This window comes from Electrona antarctica (genome assembly GCF_951216825.1).
Source record: "Electrona antarctica genome assembly, chromosome: 11".
NCBI classification, from domain to species: Eukaryota; Metazoa; Chordata; class Actinopteri; order Myctophiformes; family Myctophidae; genus Electrona; species Electrona antarctica.
The window spans coordinates 42,530,362-42,553,097 of record NC_136792.1 but is presented as its reverse complement, the minus strand read 5'-3'; the positions used below and the strand labels follow the sequence as shown (position 1 = coordinate 42,553,097).

The 22,736-nt window shown below is 41.4% G+C and overlaps 1 protein-coding gene across 3 annotated transcripts in view; it reads right to left on the bottom strand.

Annotated features, from left to right (window-relative positions):
• The window catches only part of st3gal4 (ST3 beta-galactoside alpha-2,3-sialyltransferase 4), a 56,711-nt gene extending 36,980 nt beyond the window's left edge, over nucleotides 1-19,731 (bottom strand). For 2 of the 3 annotated variants that reach the window (XM_079514426.1, XM_079514428.1), the window contains exons 1-2: nucleotides 19,634-19,731; nucleotides 918-995 (exon numbers count right to left, since the gene is read on the bottom strand). In XM_079514426.1, the coding sequence (XP_079370552.1) occupies nucleotides 918-939 (22 nt within the window). In that variant the 5' untranslated portion in view covers nucleotides 940-995; nucleotides 19,634-19,731. Of the gene's footprint in view, nucleotides 1-917; nucleotides 1,102-19,633 lie in introns of those variants that run through there. The other variant, XM_079514427.1, reaches the window with a different exon arrangement.
• Between the last annotated feature and the right edge of the window lie 3,005 nt (nucleotides 19,732-22,736).

Genomic DNA, 22,736 nt, shown 5'->3' with positions numbered 1-22,736 from the left:
ATGAGAATGCCAGGGGAACTGAAGCTGTTTGTTTTGTAAATGTAAATGTACTTTAATGGATCAGTAAATCTATGCAAACAAAAAATCATTTAACCTGTGGACAATAATTTCTTTACGCCTGCGTACAGCCAAAGTCTGGGTGCATCAGTGGGTTTGTTGAATTGTTTGTAGAGTAGTCACGCAACATAGTAAAGAACCAGAACTGACGGTTGTATGAATATGCCAGAACATAACACAAGAATACAGTGTTTAGTGTCCATCTACCCAGACACCACACCACTGGATCACAATCACAATTTTAAGCAAATGAGTCATCTTGAGGAGATTTATAGTAATTGGAATGAGACAATGCACCACACATAGGTCTTCTCTGCATTTCAGAGAGAGAGAGAGGAGGGGTATTGTACTTGTACACAGTAAAATCCTTAGTGTTAATTTAACTCCAAGAGTTGGTTACATTTGTACAGTCTGAGTTAAATGAAGATCGATGATTTCACCGTGCCTACTGCCTAGTCACTTACAGTGGTTCCCAAACTTTTTAGCTCGAGTCGAGACCCAGAAGAGAAATGTGATGCCTCCCAGGGCCGGGATCTACAAGCTCACAACACGTTGCGATGTGAAGTATTTTCCCTCTAATTTCCCTCTAATGAATGCATTTTTTGTTTATTTGAATTGTGTTATCTGAATTTTTGTTTTAATGTAATTTTGGAAAACCTTTTGAAATAATCATCATCAAAAACAAAATGTAGGAAACAAAAGAATTAAAGGGGTATTTACTCGCGACCCAGAAAAATTGGTCCACTGTTTGGCAAACAGTGGCCTACACAGACTGTAAAGAGTTAACGGCACTGGATAAAAAAGGAACATTTCTCTGATGCACAGATGTGCAAATGGCCACCCACATCAGGAGAACTTACTTTTAGCTGCCTTATGGGACATCTTCTTCACATGCTCCTTGGCCCTCTCGTCTCTGTGCAGCACATGGTGTTGTTATCCTGGTGGGGGGTGGGGGTATAGAAACGAGAGAGAGAGAGAGAGAGAGAAGAGAAGAGAAGAGAAGAGGAAGAACAACCTATTAGTGCCTCAGACAGCTGACTCGCTCCACCACTGTTGATCCTTCGCATGCCAACAAAATTAAAGTCCTTCCGAGCTCCTTTAAGAAGGCTTCATAAATTCTCCGACATCCTCCCCATTCGCAAAATGACGAACGAGGTGACGGGACTGCAAAAGAAACACAGCAGTGGCATTTCATTGGGTCTTTTCCGGTATGCGGTGGGAAGTAGGCCCCTGTGCCGGCAAAGGGTTTATAGGCACTGTTTGTAAAGATGGCACTGTGTCTGTGAGAGGGTTTCAGTTTGATACGGCAGCAGAGAACTGAAGATAAGACGTGGCTGAGTGACGCAGATAACGCTAAGCGTAACCCTAATGAAAGTAGTGGTAAAGACAGAAACGGATGCAGGATGCACACGCACAGACAATAAATGCACTTCAACTTGAAGCACGTTGAGAGCAGCGAGCTGGTAAATGAGGAACTAGACAATTTGAGAAATAGGAAGAGATGAACCACAGACCCAAGACGGTTAGCCCGACATACCAATAGTTTGACATAAGAGTAAGGTTAAGGTTAAGGTTAAGATTCACCCATGGCTTCCGCGTGTGGTTAGGGTTAGGTTAGGGTTTGTGGTATAGGGCGTCAGACTATTAGGTTAGGGTTTGTGGTATAGGGCGTCAGACTATTAGGTTAGGGTTTGTGGTATAGGGCGTCAGACTATTAGGTTAGGGTTTGTGGTATAGGGGGTCAGACTATTAGGTTAGGGTTTGTGGTATAGGGGGTCAGACTATTAGGTTAGGGTTTGTGGTATAGGGGGTCAGACTATTGCGTGTCGGATTGTTAGGATGTCGGACCAAAGATATGCACAAGCCAAAAACATGGTAGATCAAAATGATGGTAGATCAAATTAAAACAGAATGTAATATGAAAGAAGGAAGAGAGGAAAAAAAGGGATGATTGTGCAATAAAAAATATATACAACTAGAAATGTGTGCTTCTTGGAGAACAGGTTTCCGCCAGGCCGGGTTGCCTAGCCAGGGCAAACAAACTTTGGAAGGCAGTCATAGCCACTTGGAATGGGATCTGAAAAATGTAACTCACACAACTCGATCACATGACCCCAGCCAGAGATAGTGTGTATAGGCCTACTGGTTTGTGAATCTGCCTGTTATAGTGTCACCACTCACCATGAGGCTGCATTGAAATATGGAATTTCTTGCTTGGCCTAGTGGGAATGTGTGTTCAAACTACGTTTCATGCTTTCATGATTTGAGGAGTTCAAAGCGAGCCATTCCTGCAAACTTTGGAAGCCAATCTTAGTCAATCAGTATTATATAGAATAAGACAAATATTGACAGATTGATTGTAGGAGCTGTAGTTCCAGACTCGGAGATTGTGGAATAGTTGCCTGGCTACACGAGACTATGCAGCAAAGGTCGTCATGAACGGGACTCGAACACGCGACTGTCCGAGTCCCTGAGTGCATGTGACATGCACCTGGACCACTAGGCTAGCGGGCGCCACTGCAGATTCTTTTCCTGTTATCCATCCACATAAATGTTGCCTCAATCAGATACCAGATACCATTACCAATCAACACCAATAAACAATAATGCAGTGGTTTTCAACCCTTTTCATATCAAGGCAAATTAAGTAATGTAGATGTTTAACAATAATTGAACTCTTGAGAGTGTAAAATGAAACCATATAGACCCGTACAGCATACGTATCCATTTGATTTCATTTTACTCTCTCAAGAGTTAAAGATCAAATAAGGGTCCATTTGGTTACTAACTCTCCATCATTCAGATGAGGGCCACCTGGAACCCCCTCAAGGACCACTGGTGGTCCCTGTACCACTGGTTGAAAACCACTGCAATAATGCATCACAGGCACACTTTGGTAGGCCTGTAGCCCACACATAAACTGAAAGCTTTGTCATTGGTCAAACATTTCCAGACGGCAAATGAGTAACCATTCAGGAAGTAGACAGGCAAATTCAATGCATTATTCCTCATCTTTGAAGGCCGACCGCGGCCCCTAGAGACAACATTTTTGGGGGGAGTGTTAAAGGAGAATTCCATGCTAGAAGACTTTATTACCTTTCTTACCTTTCTTTGTAGTTGTTACGTCCCCACCAAAGAGGTCCAGGTATTTTTTTGTGCAAGAACTCCTTATTGGCTATTTCCCCTACCATAAGCCCTCAATGTATTGCATTGAATTGAATGGGAATTGAATGGGGCTATGGGGTGTTGTGCTAATTCGCTTATTTCCATCAAAATAAGTAGTAAAGTGTGCCGCTTGGGATATTATTTACATTATAAAGAGAGGATATATACAAAAAATCACACCCATGTGAACTGAGTGGTGCAAGGTCTTATATAGCCTGATCAGCTGTGGTCTGACGTAATGTCAGTGACCATAGTAACCATGCTCATTATTTTGAGGGACAGGTACACAAACACACACACACGGGTACTAACAAAGCCAGTTGTTGGAGTGGTTTGCACCACTCAAAAAATAATAATTTTGAGCGATGGAAATAAGCGAATTACCACAACACCCCATAGCCCCATTCAATTCCCATTCAATTCAATGCAATTCATTTAGGGCTTATGGTAGGGGAAATAGCCAATAAGGAGCTTTTGCACAAAATAACACCTGGACCTCTTTGGTGGGTACGTAACAACTACAAATAAAGGTAAGAAAGCCTTCTAGCATGGAATTCTCCTTTAATTCCATTGCTGGCTGTCTGAATAAAAAAATATATATAAAAATAAAATCATGAAAATGTTGACATATTATTGCTTATAGCAACTTTAATGTCCTCAAAGCCACCCCTTGCTGATCTAATCCGAACCTCTAGCCGCTAGAGGTTTAGCTATCCTTTGTAATTGTGTACATGAGAAAATTAGAAACTACACACTTTCACTGTTGAAAGAAACCTCCCTGCACTGTCTGGACATTACAATATCCACGTTGATCTATTCTACATGCATCAATTGGTTAATGGTTCAGCACCACCAACAATGGACAGCGACAGGCCAGCACGGGTCACAGCAAAGATCTTGCCAAATACAAAGTTATCTTTAAACTCTAAGCATTAAAAGATAAAGTTACATTAGAAGGCACATTCAAAGACAAAGTTGGGACACAGCTGTGCATAATTGATAAAATAAGCAACACATCTATGTATGTACAGTATATTGAGAAGAGCACAGCTTTGTGCGCGGTTCGGTTGGCCAAGTCATAGACCGTGACATATGCAGAGTATGCGGAAGTGCCGTTTACACCGATGCCTTGCGGCCGTGATACGTCACTGACTTTACCTCTGCGTTTTCAACCCAGCTTCGTGGGTGTTCGCAGTTTCCCTTTCCGTGATGCGATGGACCGATTACAGAGTGCCCACACAACCTGACCAGCACGGAAAAAACACAGCCCATGGCCAAAGATAAATCGCTGTGTGCCTTCATTCAAAATGTACGGTTTGAGTGTGTTCTCACTCAGATCACAGCGGTTCCAGGAGCAGAAAGAATTTTCTTTTCTGTGTGTGATAATTGCGTCAGAATATTTTCTTGTCAATGCATCTAGTGTGAATACCATTACAGCAACAGCACTGCCACTACTGAGGCTGAAAAAGTACGGCACATAAACTGGCCATAGCAAATACTGCAGTTTCTATGAATACCAAAGTCTGAGAATGCCACAACAGGTGTGCATTTTACTGCTTTATAATGTAGTGTAATTTAGCTTCTAAATTCTGACTTTGAAACTTTGAACTTTTTTTTGTTTGTTTTTCATTGGTTTTAAACATACAAAGTAGTACAACCGATTAAGTTATGACAACAAAATACAAAAAAATAAACAAAAAGGCTAATCGCAAATCGGTGAAAAAGCAATTACAGTACACAGCTTTTGATTGATTGATTGATTGAAAAATGTATTAACCGTTTGCAGAATTACAGTACATTTCAAGCACAAACTCAATACAAAGGCTGTTAACTGTGAGTGGACGACCCAATTAAGCATTACACTTGTTTCCAATAGGGTCCACAATGTTAAATTCATCAAATATATTTATTTACGTACAAATAGACACTTCTATATAGACAAAGGTTACCCTGAATCCCTGCATAAACCACTACCTGTCAGCTCCAGCCCTGTGAAAAGAGGCGGTGCTGTTTCCATGATGGTGTGCATGAGAGAACTTCATTGAGGGGAACTTTAACCGGCTCCACATGGCTCCCGAGATAGAACACAGGAGGCATAAGAGGCACAAAACTGCCTCGCATGGAGCAAAAGGCAACACAGGCACAGAACAGCACAATGGCTGTCTGTGTGGGGCAAGGGTAAAAGGGGCAGGGGGAGTCTGGAATAGGGTCGCTACTCTGAAAATATTTCTGCAGAGTGACATGTGACGTTTTCTACCCATTTGATTCTGACAAGGCACGCGCGCGTGCGCGCACGCACGCACACACACACACACACACACAAACGCACACACGCACGCACGCATGCATGCATGAACGCGTGCAAAAATGGGGGTATCAATCTATACAGAATATAAATGGGTTGGAGGTTAACATTAAAGAAGCAAGATGTAGGTGTTTCTACCATGTGAGTAAAAAGAAAAAAAAATATATATATTCAAAAATATGTTTAATGCTGGATTAATGCTTAACACATCCCATCCATAGCACGTCTGGAAACGTCATAGGGAATCCAATCAACGCAAACATAGGACGTGTGTACACGTCCTATGTTTGCGTTGATTCTATTCTATCTTTGATGTCTCTCAAGGACCCCTGGGGGTCCCCATAACCCACTTTGGAAACCACTGCTATAAGCTGTAGATCGGCTATTTTGGGAGAAGAGATGGAACGTAAATATAACATTGCTGTGGTTATGATGAAATAAATATATATTTTGTCTCATCTTGGTAGCCCACCAGAATGTAATTCAGCTATATACAGGGTTAGAAAAAGGAAAAACAATTTACAGTATAGAAAGAAGGGGCTGTGGTCACTGTGTTCATTGTTTTTAATATCATTAAGAACAGAGTCATTTTCTATCATGTCCTATGACAAGTCGTGGTATGCTACATATGAATGACAATGTTTCAAATTCAACAACATTTAGGACAATAAAAATGCCATCGTGATTCATCTCCATCCCATGTACAGGCTGTACAGCAGCTTGCAGTCTGTTCCATAGCTGGTTTGCCTGGGGGGAAAAACAACACCATTGCTTATTAGTTATGTAACTTTTGCAACTTGTGGGGATTAGCATAACATTGGTCATGATAAAACCATACCAGCTATCACTGCACCGAGTAGCCAACGTTATGCAGCGACAGCGTTATGTAGGTACAGTAGGCTATTTCACGGCTTTTAAGAGCTCCAAAACTGCATAATGTTGACATATCGTGGTCTGGGGGGTCGGACTGATGCCTGCTAGTTAAGCTTGCTTGCATCCGAGTTGTTCCACCGGGGTACCGGCGGTAAATAAAAAAGAATAAAGCGCCGATGCCAAATGAATGGGTAACGTTGTATGAATGCAACGCCGTAGCATATCGTTAGTTCACGTGAGGTAATGTTAACCTTTGCTAGAGATTGCGATATTTTTGGCGATGCAGATTGTTAATACATTCAAATAATATTGGTTATTATCATAACAAAAAATGCTTCTTACCTCGTCCGCCTTCCGCCCTCTGTGATGTCCCTCCGTTTTAAGGGGATCCTAGCCCTCGCCCTCGGCCCTAACCCTAGCTCGAAAGAGAATTGAGAAAACCCTTCCTCCTCACGTGAACGCGCATCAGCAAGGGGAAGGGCTAAGGGCCAGGGAGAAGGGTGGAATTGAGAAAGGGTTTTGCACTCCGTCCGGTTGGTTGATTGGTCCGTTTTGAACAAAATTGCCACAAATCACAAACATAGTGTGCAATTTCCGTGAAATTATACACGCACATACGACATGCCACAATTTTTTTTCCAAATGAGCCTCATGGTGGCGCTACAACACGGCAATTCCTGTTTTTACCTATAACTGCATCGATCTGTATACAACTTATGTATGCGCACTCCCTAGAGTCCATGGACCATTTTCCCTGCATCCCTCCACATCTGCCGGTTATATCGCCACCATGAGGCCGATTTCTGCAAATCTCATGCAAATCGGTACACATGATCTCTGTAGTCATGTGATCAAGACGAGCCTGTTGGATTTCTCAGATTCTACACTGATTGGCTAAGATTGCCTTCCAAAGTTTTCAGGAGAAAATTGTTGCAAAAAACAAACAAACAAACACACAAAAAAAACATGTTTATATTACTTCTAAACATTTTGCCAAACATCACACACACTCCTATCCTCCTGGTGGAGACCTGTGCCCAGAAGGCACTTTGCCCTAACAGGGCAACCAGACTATTGTTATTGTACATTTGGATACTTTGCCGCACTACTCCTCCCACAGTTTTTGCTGCACACACTCGAGCCATATGTCAAATCGACCGGCTTCATCGGGAATCGTGTGCTTGTATTTTGCTAAGAGATCCGTTGTATAGTTTAATTGATATTAATTAATTAGTTCTCCATAGACTTATAATGGGGAAATCGAAGACTACATTTTAGTATTTTTTTCCCTTGGAAAAAGATTCCCTTGGCGCCATATTTACAAGACTTGGGGGGAGGTTCATCATAATTATGAAAATTAATTGAAAGGGAATTACATCAGTCGGCCTCATGGTGGCGCTATTACAGCCCACTTTGCGTTTTTCCCTATAACTCTTGAACCGTAAGTCGTCAAATCTAAATTTCTTTTTCCATGGATTCCTTGGGTCATGATGCATTTCCACATATAGGCCACGCCCATTTTCGTCAGGGAAAAAAATCCTGCAAATTTGAATTTTCTCCAAAACACACTTTTGGCTCCTCCTCCTACAGATTTTGTCCAAATCTCACAAAAATCGGCACACATGATCTCTGGACCTATCCGATTAAACTGCAGAATTTTGGTAGTGCGTATACTTCGGCCGTAATCGTCGTCCGAAGTTAGTAGGAGGGGCCTATTTTACAAAAAATGCCACAAATCACGAACGGAATGTCCAAACCATCCCAAATTTGAATCACATGTCCCGGGTGGTTCAATCAACCAAGTTCCAAAAGCAATTCCATTTTCATCCATAGGGGGCACCGCAAATGCGAAAAATGTAACCGATTGTTGCAAAAACATGATTTTGGGGGGATAAATCCCCTCCGAATTACTTACGCATGATCACAAGGTTGACGCGACATTGTACTTGGCTAGCAACATTAGTGGGAGGGGCCTATGTAAGCGACTGCAGCAACCACAATTTGCACTTTTTCAAAATTGCAACCTTTCCAGTTTATATTCATATTTGAATAGAAAAGAGAGGTCGCACACAATGCATCGCATCGCGACGCATTGTGAGCTTGTAGATCAGCTATTTTCAAATGGTCGAAATGTATATAGGGTTGAAGTGGTTACAGTAATGTATGTTTTTCTAATCAAAATGTAAATCTCCAAAGTAACTAGTAACTAAAGTTTTCAAATAATTGTAGTGGAGTAAAAGTACAAATGTTGGCTCTGAGATGTAGTGGAGTAGATGTAAATGTATTGGAAATTGGAATACAGTCAAGTAAAGTACAAATACCTCAATTGTACTTAAGTACATTATTTGAGTAAATGTACTTAGTTACTTTCCACCACTGGGTTAACGGCAGGAGGATGAGTTAACAAAAACGTCAACAAAGAGAGAAGTATATGACCAAGCTGTCCGTCTGATGACAAAAAAGATTACAAAAGAAAGGAGAGAGAAGTATGACTAAGACACAGAAGTGGTCAATGTTATCCTCAACTTCATATTGACATCTATTGTCCAGATCATATCTCACACCAGGGCTGCAGGGCTGAATCATTCAGGCCGCGGTAGTCAAGTCATACACCCAGCCAGGCCACCCTATCCCTATACCCACACGCGTGTACGTTTGGATACAAGTAGGGCTGCACGATATGGACAACATTTCATATCTCTGTATTTATGCCAAATATTGTGATATCGATACGATATACGATATTACCGTTACAATTTCATATTCTACATTTTAAGTGTTGCAACACTTATACATACACGTGTGGGGATTGAAAAACCATAAAACCTGGGTGATCTACTGTATGCTATCAAATTGTATGTTTATTCACGCAGCATAGTACTGTACAGTATATGAATGATAAATTCTCTGGTTGATTTTAGTTTCTACCCTTCTAAGGACCAGCTGAGACCCCAACTTTGAGAACCAATGGTGTAGTGACGGGCGGGAACCCCTTTTGGTGTTTTAAGAATTATGTTATACTTTAGCTATATTCGGTTTCAAAACAGGCCGTATGCGGGTACACTATAGTAGCTTTTCGTGCTGGGGCCCTTTACTTTAGAATCATATGATAGACTGACTGATCAGCTGGTTATGTTCTTTCACCACTTTATTATTTGTATATGTAACAATAGTAATACATAACATTATATGAGAGCCGCTATAATTAAGATTTCCAGGGTGAATGCCTCTGACTTAATTGGCCTAGTTTTCTACAGTGCCACCCTGCTCTTTGGGCCCTGCAGGGCTTGTGCCCAGAATTTCCCATTCAGGAATCCAGCTCTGACGCATCTCCAAAGCTAGTTATTGTGGCAACCAGACTATTGTAATTGTAACACTTTATTATTATTATTATTATTATTATTAGTGTGGTTAAGGGCAACCAGACTATTGTAATTGTAACACTTTATTAGTGTGGTTGCCTATGGTCAACCATACTATTGTTCCCCTTACCTTTTATTTTCATTCATTAGTGTGGGCAACCAGACTATTGTAATTGTAACACTTTATTTATTATTAGTGTGGTTGCCAGACTATTGTAATTGTAAGACTTTATTTTTACTGGAGTAAGACTTTTTTTGAAACGCTACTCCTCCCACAGTTTTGACTGTACGCACTTGAGCCATATGATATGTTCACTTAACATGGGAAGATCTAAAAGTCCAACTCAAGTATTTTTTTCTCTGACACCATAATAGCTATAGTTACAAGACTTGGCAGGGAGGTTCATAATAATTACAAAAATGAATTATCATATAATTACATCGGTCGGCCTCAACATTATTTTGTCCCTGGATTCCTTGGGTCATGACGCATCTCCCCATATAGGCCACGCCCATTTGCGTCATGATAGATTTTCCGCCATTTTGAATTTTCTCCAAAACACACTTTTTGCTCCTCCTCCTACAAACTTTGTCCAAATCTCACAAAAATCGGTACACATGATCTCTGGACCTTTCCGTTGAAAACACCACAGGCAGAATTTTGATAGTGCGTATCGTTCGGCCGTAATCGGCTTCCGAAGTTAGTGGGAGGGGCCTATTTTACAAAAAACGCCACAAATCACAAACCAAATGTCCAACCCACCCCAAATTTGAATCAGATATCGCGGGTGGTTTAATCAACCAAAAGCCAAAAGCAATTCCATTTTCATCCATAGGGGGCACCGCAAATGCAAAAAAAAAAACGTTTGTTGCAGAATTTCTTTTTTGGGGGCATAAATACCCTCCGAATTACTTACACATGATCACAGGTGTGACTTGAAATTGTAATTGGTTAGCAACGTTAGTGGGAGGGGCCTATGTAAGCGACTGTGGCAACCACACTTTGCAATTTTTTAAAATTGCGACCTTTCTAGTTCTAGTTTGTTTTTGAGTCGCAGTAAAAGCGGCCATGTCTTTTCGGCACCCCAGAGCTCCTATTTTGAAGGAATCCCGGGAATGATTGTGTTAATCAAATCTCATAATCTCGTTTTGGCACAGGAGGATTAAATAGCTATTCTCTAGATTATCTCGTTCTGGCACAGATTGAGTTAATCTGCAATTGAGCCACGGACCACCATTTGATGAGGTTTAGCTTCTCAGACGCAAAACTTGCTGTATTGTGGTACCATTAGGAGAGATAACAGGCAAACGTGAAGTGAAGTGATGCAGATGTTTAACAATAATTTAACTCTTGAGAGTGTAAAATGAAACCAAATGGACTGGACCCATAGGGGTCCATTTGGTTTCATTTTACACTCTCAAGAGTTGAACATCTCCAACTCTCCAACTCCAACTCCATAGCTGGGGACCACCTGGAACCCCCTCAAGGACCACTGGTGGTCCCCGGACCACTTGGTTGAAAACCACTGCAATCAGGCTGCTATTAGGCCGTAGCACTTGCCGTAGCACTTGCCCTAGCCTCGACGACCTTATAGGCGTATGCAAAGGCTCAATTTATGTAAATTAGATAGCATGTAGACATAGCACTCTATAGTGTATATGCATATTTCCATTATATAGATATTCCACTGTTAGGTTCTTAGCTTACGTATGATTCTTGAAGACTATTTTTATGTATTTGATGTATTACCATTTTTTGTTCTTGCTTACTGTAAATCGCTCTGGATTAAGAGTGGCTGCTAAATGCTTAAATTGTAAATAGTAAATTGTAGGCTACTGTAGCCGAAAACGGTTCAGTGACAAAATGTTTCAGAGCAATGTTGACAATATACTGTAGCTCTGAGAAAGGTGAAACTTTGTTGCATAAACTAAAGAAGATTCAATCCTATCCAATCCACTTTATTTATAAAGCACGTTTAAAACAACAGTGTTGAACCAAAGTGCTGTACACAAAAAAATATTAAAAAATTCAGACCCGTCTGAAGTGAGTGGTGCTGTACTGTACTGTACTGTACTGTACTGTACTGTACTGTACTGTACTGTACTGTACTGTACTGTACTGTACTGTACTGTACTGTACTGTACTGTACTGTACTGTACTGTACAAGCCCTCCTCCCTGGCCTGTGTGTGTATGTGTGTTAGGCTGTGCAACAGTGACACTTGGTGGTGGACAAACACTACAACGCTATTTCCGTGCTCGGACACAGGTACACAGGTACACAGACACACACACACACACACACACACACACACACACACACACACACACACACACACACACACACACACACACACACACACACATAGCTGTCTGTAGGAGCGGTTGCACCACTCAAAAAGAGAGAAAGAGAAAGAGAAATACTAAAATATGCAAGAGCAAAAACAATATAATCAATCAACAGGGCAACATAAAGACACAATACAGTGGAAACAGCAGCTCTTAATCAGCATGCCAGTTATAGCTTAAAGGAGATAGAGAGAAAAGGGAAAGGCAGGGATTGTGTCGCAACATACTGCAGCCGTCTTGTATGATTTAATGTGGCCGGTTTTGTTTTACTTTTTCTTTTTTTTTTGAATAGGCCTAAGTCGTCTTGGACATGAGATTTTAGGCTACAAACAGAACTAACTGCCACATGCACCTGTTAACCCCCGGGTCCCCGTGATACTGAATGATTGAGGGAGAGGGAAAAAAGACTGAGAAAACAGCTTGTATAAGCAAGTATAAAGTACTTTACCGTTAGAAAATAAACAAATGATAACGGTCGCTTATGAGGCAATACAAGGTTAAAAGAGGCAGAGTGCAGAGTGACAAGTAAGATGACACATGTTCTACCCATTGGATTCTGACAAAATACACATAGGCTCACACACATATATGTAGCACTTACCCTACCCCCTTAGATAGCACTTTTTGTAGACTTAGATAGCATTTGATACAGACTTATTATAGCATGTTATGTAGACAACACTAGAATTGCATTGTATGTAGCACTTCATAGTACATATGTATAGCATAGTATAGTATATGTATAGTTTATATGTATAGTTTCATTATATAGATATCCCACTGTTATGTTCTTAGCTTACGCATGTTTCATGATAACTACTTTTTATGTATGTGATGTATTGCCATGCTTTTTGTTTTTGCTTAATGTAAGTCGCTCTGGATTAAGAGTGTCTGCTAAATGCCTAAATTGTATGTACTTTTGCTGTCGAGGAGTAAAAATGAAAACAGCCTCTCCCATCGCCATGGTAATTTATTTGATGGACAAATGATCTCAATTTAGTTTATTATTGTTGTTGTTGCCGAAGACAATGTTACAGGCTAATACTTAATGTAGTCTAGTCTGTGCTGTGTTTTTATGCCATAGCCTAGCCCAGTGATTACACAACGTTTTGTACTAGGAAGGAAGTGTGTAGGAAATGTCGCCTCTCAGCGCGCGCTCCACAACAGTAGTGGAGTCTAAAGTTCTCAAACTCTGCCCGAACCCGACCAGGCCCGACCAGGCCCGGCCCGACCCGACGTTTTCGGGCCGGGCCGGGCCCAAACAATGATGCTAATTAGTCGGGCCGGGCCGAGCCTTGGGCTCGGTGATTTTCCGCGATTTTGTTCTTTTTTCTTTCTTTTTTTAAAATTGTTATTATAATAAAAATAGCAATTCTGTTATTTGTGTAATGTTAGTGTTGTACTGTATGTATTTATTATGAAGAGGGCTGCGCTAGTCGATTCACTTGTGACAGGAGGAGGACTGGAGACGGGGGTCGCATCGCACTGGCATTTCAGACTCAGAGGCCTCTTACACACATGTCAAACCACGTGACTTCCATTGGAAAAGCATTGAGCTTGAGGCGGCCATGAACACAGACAGAACAGATCATGTCCGTCCGGCATGTGTGTACGAGGCCAGAGCAGCAATTGCAGCCTGCCCCGCAGTCCTGCACTGCGCGCAGGCAGTACAGTAGAGAGAACAGTGAACGGTGTGAGACTTGCTTGCTTGCCTTGCTACCGCTGGTTTCCCTCTGGTTTGCGCACCAAACGAGCTACTAACCACCAGTTAACTTGCCAAGTTGCCATATGCTTAAATATTTTATAAAATCAATCGGATAGTCACAGCTGAAGAAGCGTCAGGTTTTCGTCATGTTGCACTGAGTCTCGTTAACCCAGCTGGCTGCGATAAATAAAACCTAATTATTAATCAACGTCACCAAACGATCCATGGTGATATATAACTACACGCTACACGTATAGCAACTTCACTTCAGAGGAAACTAAGGGAGGGAGCTGCAGCTGCTATTCGTGTTTAGCCTACTCACCAGTCAGTCACCATGCACCACCACTGTATGGAATCCATTAGAATGATTGGAAATGGAAGTTATGGAACATTAATAGCCTATTCTAACGTGAGTTACATACATCCTTTATTTCGATAAATCCGTTGATCTCCGTTCTCACTTTCACACTGAGACACGGCGCCGCTGTGCCGCAACGCCGATCTACAAGCTCACAACGCGTCGCGCTGCTTTTTTTTTCTCTCTTTTTTTTCTGTCGGGCTTTTGTCGGGCTTCGGGCTTAACATTATGGTAATTGTTAGGGTCGGGCCGAGCCTCGGGCCGACCCAGTTAGGGTAGGGTCGGGCCGGGCCATAATTTTTGGGCCCGTTGAGAACTTTAGTGGAGTCTGTGTGCAAGCGTGCGTGTGCAAGCGTGCGTGTGCAAGCGTGCGTGTGCGCACTGTGCGCAAGTCTGTGTCATGACACACATCATCTATATTGTACTCTGTACTGTAGACATTGGCTTGGGGCCGTGGGCATGCAGTCGGACGGGTTCCTAACGCCAAAAATGGGTTCAGATCAGAACAAAAAAGATTTGTACTCTTATGTACAGTACCTGTACACAAGACAAGACAGTAAGACATAACAACCAGGCCCGTGGAGGTTGTGCGGTGCAGCCATCATGTTTGTGGCAGCTGCTAGGGGCAGAAGTGAAAAGCAGTTATGGAGGTGTGCCCTATAGAGCGTCGCAGTCCCGCCTCCTACCCCGGACCAGGAAATGAAACCCAATGCATTTTTCCCATAGACATTTCTTAAAGTATTTATTTAAAGACGGTTACGCCGCGGACAAAGCCAACTCGAGTCGTGACAACTCATGACAACACAAACAATATTTTGGACCAAACAAATAATTACAAAGAAGAAAAACAACAAAAAAAGTGTTGTAACCTGCCGTTTTTTTCTTCTTTCTAATTATTTGTTCGGCCCAAAAAAATGTGTTTGTTGTCATGATTTGTCACGACTCGAGTTGGCTTTGTCCGCGGCGTAAACGTCTTTAAATAAATACTTTCTGAAATGTCTATGAGGAAAATGAACGGAGAATCATTTCCTGGTCCAGGGTAGGAGGCGGGACTGCGACGCTCTATAGGGCCTCTCAACATGCAATTCAAATTTGGATGTTGCATTGCATTCTTGATGGCGTTTTTTGTAAGAAATAGGCTCCACCGTGAAATTTGTCAAAACAATGCAGGCAAAGGTATATACAGTAGATTATTAAAACCCTGTTCGACGGTCACTGCCACATAACTCACAAGAGCATTTGTGCCTAGTTTGATCCGAAACAAATCACGTTTCAGTGAAATTTGTAGCACATCGTGTGTGAGTGAATTCGCTTTTGGCACTGCATTGTTTTGTTTAGGGACCCCTAGATAAAAATGTGTGATACAAATATATGGGGATTTGTGTCATGATCAAAGGCTTCCATTTGAAATGGCCTGTTATAGGGAGGTCATTTTTACTTGGGCTAATGGGAGTTTGCGTGCAAAGTTTCAAAAAGGTCCAGCAGTGCCCAAAAGTAAATCTAGTCTGATCCATGTCTTGAACTATAAATCTTGATGTCCAAAACAAAGATTCCCCTGGATTACTTGGATCATGATTCATCTGTTTTTCTACTAAATACAAGTAAGACGCGTAAACGTGGGAAGTGAACGAAGTGTTGTGGCAGTCTGACACACACACACACACACACACACACACACACACACACACACACACACACACACACACACACACACACACACACACACTTACACACAGAGACCTCTGTATCGTTCCAATTTCAGTTGCCCTCTGGTGGCGGGCGGGTGGTGTTACAGCGTGACACACAGTTTTGTCCAGCTTCTATAGTTAGTGCTCACTTCTTTCGCAATTATCTCTGTAGGCAATGCAATCAAGATTAATCTGTCAGATTCCTTTCCCATCGGCTATGATTGGCTTCTACATTTTGAAAGAGTGGCCCATTTTGCACAAAGAAGAACCATCACTCACATTGGCAGTGAATGAGTTTGTAGAAAATGTTGATCTCAACCAGTTGGTTGAAATTCCCATAAAAATGAAATGAAAACATTGAACTACATGTCAGTAAAGAGATGTCATTTATGTGAATATGTTATGATCTAAGAAAATTACATTACAAAATACATTAACAATGCATGTCAACTAATTTATTTTAACAATTTTAACAAAAAATCAATATACAATTATACAGTACATGTAATTGAGTTGCTGTATTAGAAATGTCTAGTTTGAAATGTTGATTGTCTATAATAAGGTTAGATCCATAAACCCAAATGAGTAGATCACTGGACAAGAAATCAATAATGAAAAACCATGAAGGTGTCTTTCAACTTGCATAAAAACAAGACTAGGGTCTAGTTCCGTTGTGACTTCCATGTGGATCTCAAATACAATGTTGATGACATCATATTAGCTGCTTTCTGCATATTATGAAGACTGGAAAGTGTCCAGGGAATCAGCAGGTCTGGACATTATCCGGTGTTGGCCTTTCACACATGTAGCATGCAACAGGAGAATGTCCAGATGTTTCAGATGCGTTCACACATGAAGGTAAATAGCCTGTTTGAGCCTGAGGTGAGGGCCGGTGTCTGGGTGTCTAGTTAGATGCACACACTAGCTACTCCCACTTAAATATAACAGTGTGAGGGAGAAGCGAGGATCAAATGCTATATGGGTCCTGCCAGCATAGCGTATGTCGCATGTCCGATGCTACTGAGCCAGTATGTGTTGTGTTCATAGTTCATACATAGCCTCTGTTTAAAGTCTGGAAAACTTCCATAATACAGTGCATGTGTGAAAAGGGCTATATTGACGCTGTGACCCCATATCGCTGTATTGATTTTTAAATGTTGTTATTTCAAAAAGTCTAAAACAGGTGAAAAGGGTATTCAGAGGTTTTCATCCTCAGCCTAGTAGCAGTGTCCATTGGTTTGCAAGATTAGCCCTGGAATCGCCTAAAAGGTGATGCTCTTTTGGAACAAATTAATCTTAATTCATTTGAATTTCTTCATAAAATAATCATAACCCATTTCATGCCTTCAGATAAGTTGTTGTCTTAAGGCTCTCAGGCAGAGACTCCAGCATCCACACACTGTGTAGCAAATGCAGGCCAGTGACCAATGTTGTCAAAGTGGACATTGCCAGTGGGTGTGGCATCCCAGACTTTGTGTAGTTTTGGCTTGAGTTGGCTTGTGGGTGGTCAACTCTGTCAGTTCATCAGTCAACTGCTGTTCTGGATTTCTAGAGAAAGGGTTTTCTCTTTCAGCTCAAAGGTGGTTTGAAAAGACATGGACACATGCACTGCTCTGCTTCTGGGATCCAACTTGCGACATTTTGGTTACAGGACAAACTCTCTAACCTCTCTATAGGCTACCCTGTGTGTTTATGTGTGGGGGGGCTTCATGGGGCCTGCTGGGGCTGGCACCCCATCAGATTTGGTGACTATTAGTCTGGTTAGGCTACTTGCATCATTATCCTACAGTTTCCGAAATGAATGAGTCTGGTCTTAATTACCTCTGTGGAAGAGAGAGTCAGCACAGACATGTTTTGACAAACAACACTGGTTAACCATTTCCAGTTGGTCACCAACGTTCCCACAGTAAAAAGGAAACAATAAGACTCAGTAACTCTCATTAAGTTAATGGGATGCTGCTGGGATAAAATAGCCTTTAGAAAATGTCCTAAAACATATCAAAATAAATTGGATGGGAATTTCAAGCCATTTCACAGGCATTTCCACGGAAATCACTGTGGATTTTACCAATCCATGATCAGTATCAGGTTCCTGTTTCATTCTGTGGCAGCAGCTAGCCCTCAATATGGGCAATACCCTACACACTTCTGCTCTCTCCATGCTTGTCCATTAGACACATTCACACATGTGGTGACACACTCACCACGCAGCCCAAAATCCCCTTTGTGACCCGCGATTGAACAACATTGACCCCGGATTTGTTATATCATGAGGTGGGGTCGCGTAACCTTTGCCCTTTGTGTCTTATCCACAGCTCTGATGTATAGTTCTAATGCATGCAGTGATGGTGATCAGAAGGGCAAAGGAACAGCCAGGCACAGGGAAACTCATCCAATAAAAGCCCCACTGCTTTTTGCTTTTACATTTGCCCAATCTTTTAGTGTAGTTATGATTGCATTTGCTTCAGATGCTTTACACAGGGTCTGGATTGCATTAATGATAACTTCTATCAGATTATCCATTCAAAAGAGCGGCCCAATGTTACCATGTAACTGGTAACATTGGGCCATACAATTATCTGGCATACAATTGTAGTTAGGGAACTAGGCATGGTACTTAATATGGCTGTATCACATTACAAACTGAAAATATCATCGGTATAGCTAACCTACATATTATGATTTTACAATTTTTGCAATTAACTCAACTGTGCTCAAAATGCCAGTTTGTCATCAATTTCCATGACCATGATGATATCTGATGCAACAAGCAGCTCTGCTAAAACTACTGTCAATATCATCATGGACTTACTGTTTGTCACATGAAATATCATGTGCACAATATAACTAATCCCTGTTAAGGGCAACATCTGTATACAAAAGTCCCTTTCTCTTAAGTGTTTGCGGCAGCCAACAGCTGAAATCAAATGATGAAGAAATTCAGTACTAACACATTTGAAACAAACAAAACTCTTTCTTCTACTTACTTGCCCTGGGAGCCAGGAGGCTTTAACAAGGGTGGTCAGTGGTGATACATTAACCCAATCTCTGGGGCATGTATAGATGGCCCTATAGTTCCAAGAATAGAAAACCACTGAATCAAGTGTTCATATGCTTTCCTGGAAACCATATTGCATTCAGCTGTAATTGAGTCGATTCGTAGCTGTTGCCCATCGGAATTGCTCAAAACGGTGTGCATTGGATAGTGTCTGAAAAAAATCACTAGAATTGTTGAGTACTATTAATCAATTAGTGAAAAGTGCTTTAGTGAAAATAACTTAAGGGTTTGGCACATTTAAAAAAGAAAAATGAAGAAGAAGAAAAAAAGGCTATTTCTATAACTAGCCTTTAATGAACTCTCAGTTCTAGGGTCATTATCTCTCTCTCTCTCAAGTTCAGCATACTTTAATCTATCTGTTCGGTGCTGTCCGTCCACAGTACAGATCTCCCACATGCAGACCAAAATGACTGATAGCCTAGGTTACACCGTTAGACTAACAGCAAGATTGATTTATTGGGGGGGGGGGGGGGGGGAGAGAATTTAAAGCACGCCAGCCACTGTCACTGATAGAAAGTTTCAAGCAAAGATTGAATAGAGGCTGAATGTATTTGACAGCCATGTGATCAAATGCAGCCAGGGTGGTACATTGTTTTAGTGCTGTTGCTCTGTTATAGGTCCTATGCCCCCATGCCGGATAGAAGCAAATAATACCGTTACTTCTTTGAAAATGATCTGGGCATTTAGCAACAGTATCATAGATAGCTTACTTACCAGCAACGCTGCCCACTAGTTCATGTAGCCTATATTCCGCGTGAGTCTGGTTGGTACAAGGGCAAGGATGTTACCACCAAGTCCACGTTGGTTATTAATGGCATTCGCTGTTTGTAAATGAGATAAATAGGCGTCCGTCTTCGCGCACCGAGTGGGAGGTGCCCACGAAGCACTGGCATGAGCAGGAAAGCTCATCCCTCTCACATTTAGCGGACTAAAACATGCGAGGACCACATCGTTGTTTACAATAGATCCTGCTGGGAACTGCATGCATGCGGAGCAGATAGCGGTCCTACTCCTCTGGAATGCTTTCGTTGAGCACAACGCGTACCCTTTGCTCAATAGACGCATGCGCATGCCTAGGCTACTGGACGCGCTGGTCAGTCATGGTGCTGAACAGATGCAAGTTCTCCACGAACTGTGAGAAATTGTGATTTGTGAGTGACCAAAATGTATCGTAGGCCTATAGCAGCCTATATTCCCTCAATATGACTCTATGTAATTTAAACTTTCCCACTACAGAGCTTGTTGTGCGTTGCAGCGTTGAGTGAAGAAATTGCTTATTGTCTCGAATTGACATGAAGGAGTCGGACCCCGATTGAATCCGTTTTTGCTTTTGGAGTTAAAGGAGTCTTTAAGCAGACTTTGTATTGATATGAACAGACTTTGTCACTTTGTATTGACCCTGTCCTTTTTTCCTGCAAACTGTCAATCAATCAACCAATCAATCAATTAATCAATCAATCAATCATTCATTAATTCATTCAAGTTTTCGAGAATAAATATTCTCGAAATTACACTGAGTAATTAAACTCATTTTCAGTGTCGTCGAGTAATACAATATCATAAAAACATCACAATACATCTATCAGGAAAAGGAAAACAAAAGAATGACATGGTTACAAATAGAAGCTAAGACAAATTTCAAAACGATCTAAAAACAGTTACATATTGTGGGGATCTGTGGGGATCAATCAATCAATCAATCAATCAATCAATCAATCAATCAATCAATCAATCAGTCGGCATCCACTGCTGTGGGCTGTGTGTTAGACAAGATAAAAACGCAATGTATCCACAAGAACACGTGTGCATAGTTTTGATTGATTGAATATACTTTATTAACAGTTTGCAGAAAAAAAGCACAGGAAAGTACAGTTCAATAGGTCTATAGAAGATTTAAAATTGAAGAAAGCCTATGAATCATATTCAATTCATAAGAACATTAATGACATACACACACATAAGTACTAAAGAAAAACGGTTAGAAATGAAAAGAAAGAAAATCAAAACGACCATTCTAGTCCATCCAGTCTTCCAGTGGAATAGAAAGGCCTCATGATTTATGGAAACAAATGATGTTGTAAAGCCTGTAGGCTACGTAATAATAATAATAATGATTACCATAGCAACCAACCACTCTATGACTCTGACTGATTGACATAACGTCATCATTAGGAAGGCCACGTACGTCATTAATTTAAATAAATAAACAAAACTAAATAAACAGAAGTGCAATTTGGCTCCAACAGATGTCTACTATGATTTCTAAAGCCCAAACCACACCAAAGGGTGGAGACGGTTTTTAAGGTCAACCATAGCATTGCATTGCTGTGGTTGACGTTAAAACGGTTTTGTTTTAGGGTCCCTACCAGTGTGGTTTGGGCTTTAGACTATGATTTTCAAACATCACGCAAATCGATAGACCACACATTACATGATCTCTATAGTCATGTGGAGATACATGGAGGACCCTGATGTAAACAAGTCTTAGTGCTTTCTGGTTTTATCCTCGTAGCAAGGTGAAAACCCACATTTTCAGACTCCATCATGGCCCATAGCACTTACCCTATACCCCCTTAGATAGCATCTTTGTAGACTTAGATAGCATTTGATACAGACTTATAGCATGTTATGTAGACAGCACTATAATTGCATTGTATGTAGTCATAGCACGTCATAGTACATATGTATAGTATAGTATAGTATATATGTATAGTTTCATTATATAGATATTCCACTGTTACGTTCTTAGCTTACGCACGTTTCATGATAAATGCTCTTTATATATGTGATGTATTCCCATGCTTTTTTTGTTCTTGCTTAATGTAAATCGCTCTGGATTAAGAGCGTAAATGCCTAAATTGTAAATTGTAGCATATTTTGTATTGAGCTGTACTTTCGTTGAACTGTATATCCATTCTACAAACTGTTAATACAATTTCCAATCATGATTGATTGGATCAAGACGGATCTGTCCGATTTTTCATGTTTCATCCTGATTGGCGAATTTCGATTGCAGGCCCACAATAACCTATACCTGCCCTGGCGAAGATGTGCTCTGAGGAGCATTTGGTATGCAGTTATAATATAAGTGAGAGGGGGTTCATTCAATGGGGGAAGGTGGTTGGTGGAAAGAAGAAGAAGAAGAAGGAAGCAATAACAGAGCCATTATTATTACAGTGTGACAAGAGAGACAACAATGGACAGACAGAGCAGTCTCTTTGTCCTCACTCAGCACCCTCTTAACCCATGCAGTTATAGCCTGTATTACCAGTAAGACACCTTAAGGGTGATAAGCGACCACAGTTTGTGGAAGGAAACAACAGGGTTTAAAAATCAGTGTAAATCTGGCAATGTACACACACACACACACACGCACACACACACACACACACACACACACACACACACACACACACACACACACACACACACAGATCAATTGCCTCTCTTGACCGCTTCAGGACTTCCCTGTATTCACATCTCCAAACAACCTGTTGATGCTTCTAATACTGCTTGCTCACACTTGCTCACGAGATGCTGTATCTCAAGGGGCCATCCTCTCAATAAAGTTCAAAGTTCAATAAAGTTCACACGCACGCACGCACGCATGCACGCACGCACGCACACACACGTACACAGAGACTAGGGCTGTCTTTGACTCAGGATGTAGCAAGTGTTAGTTGGGTGGGGGGTTTTCAACAAATACAGACAGCCGTGCATATGAGACATGCATGGGGGCGGTGGCCGAACGGATAGCGGCGCGGTCTAGATACCGGAAGGTTCCCAGTTCGAATCAGCCGTCCGACACGTTAAAATT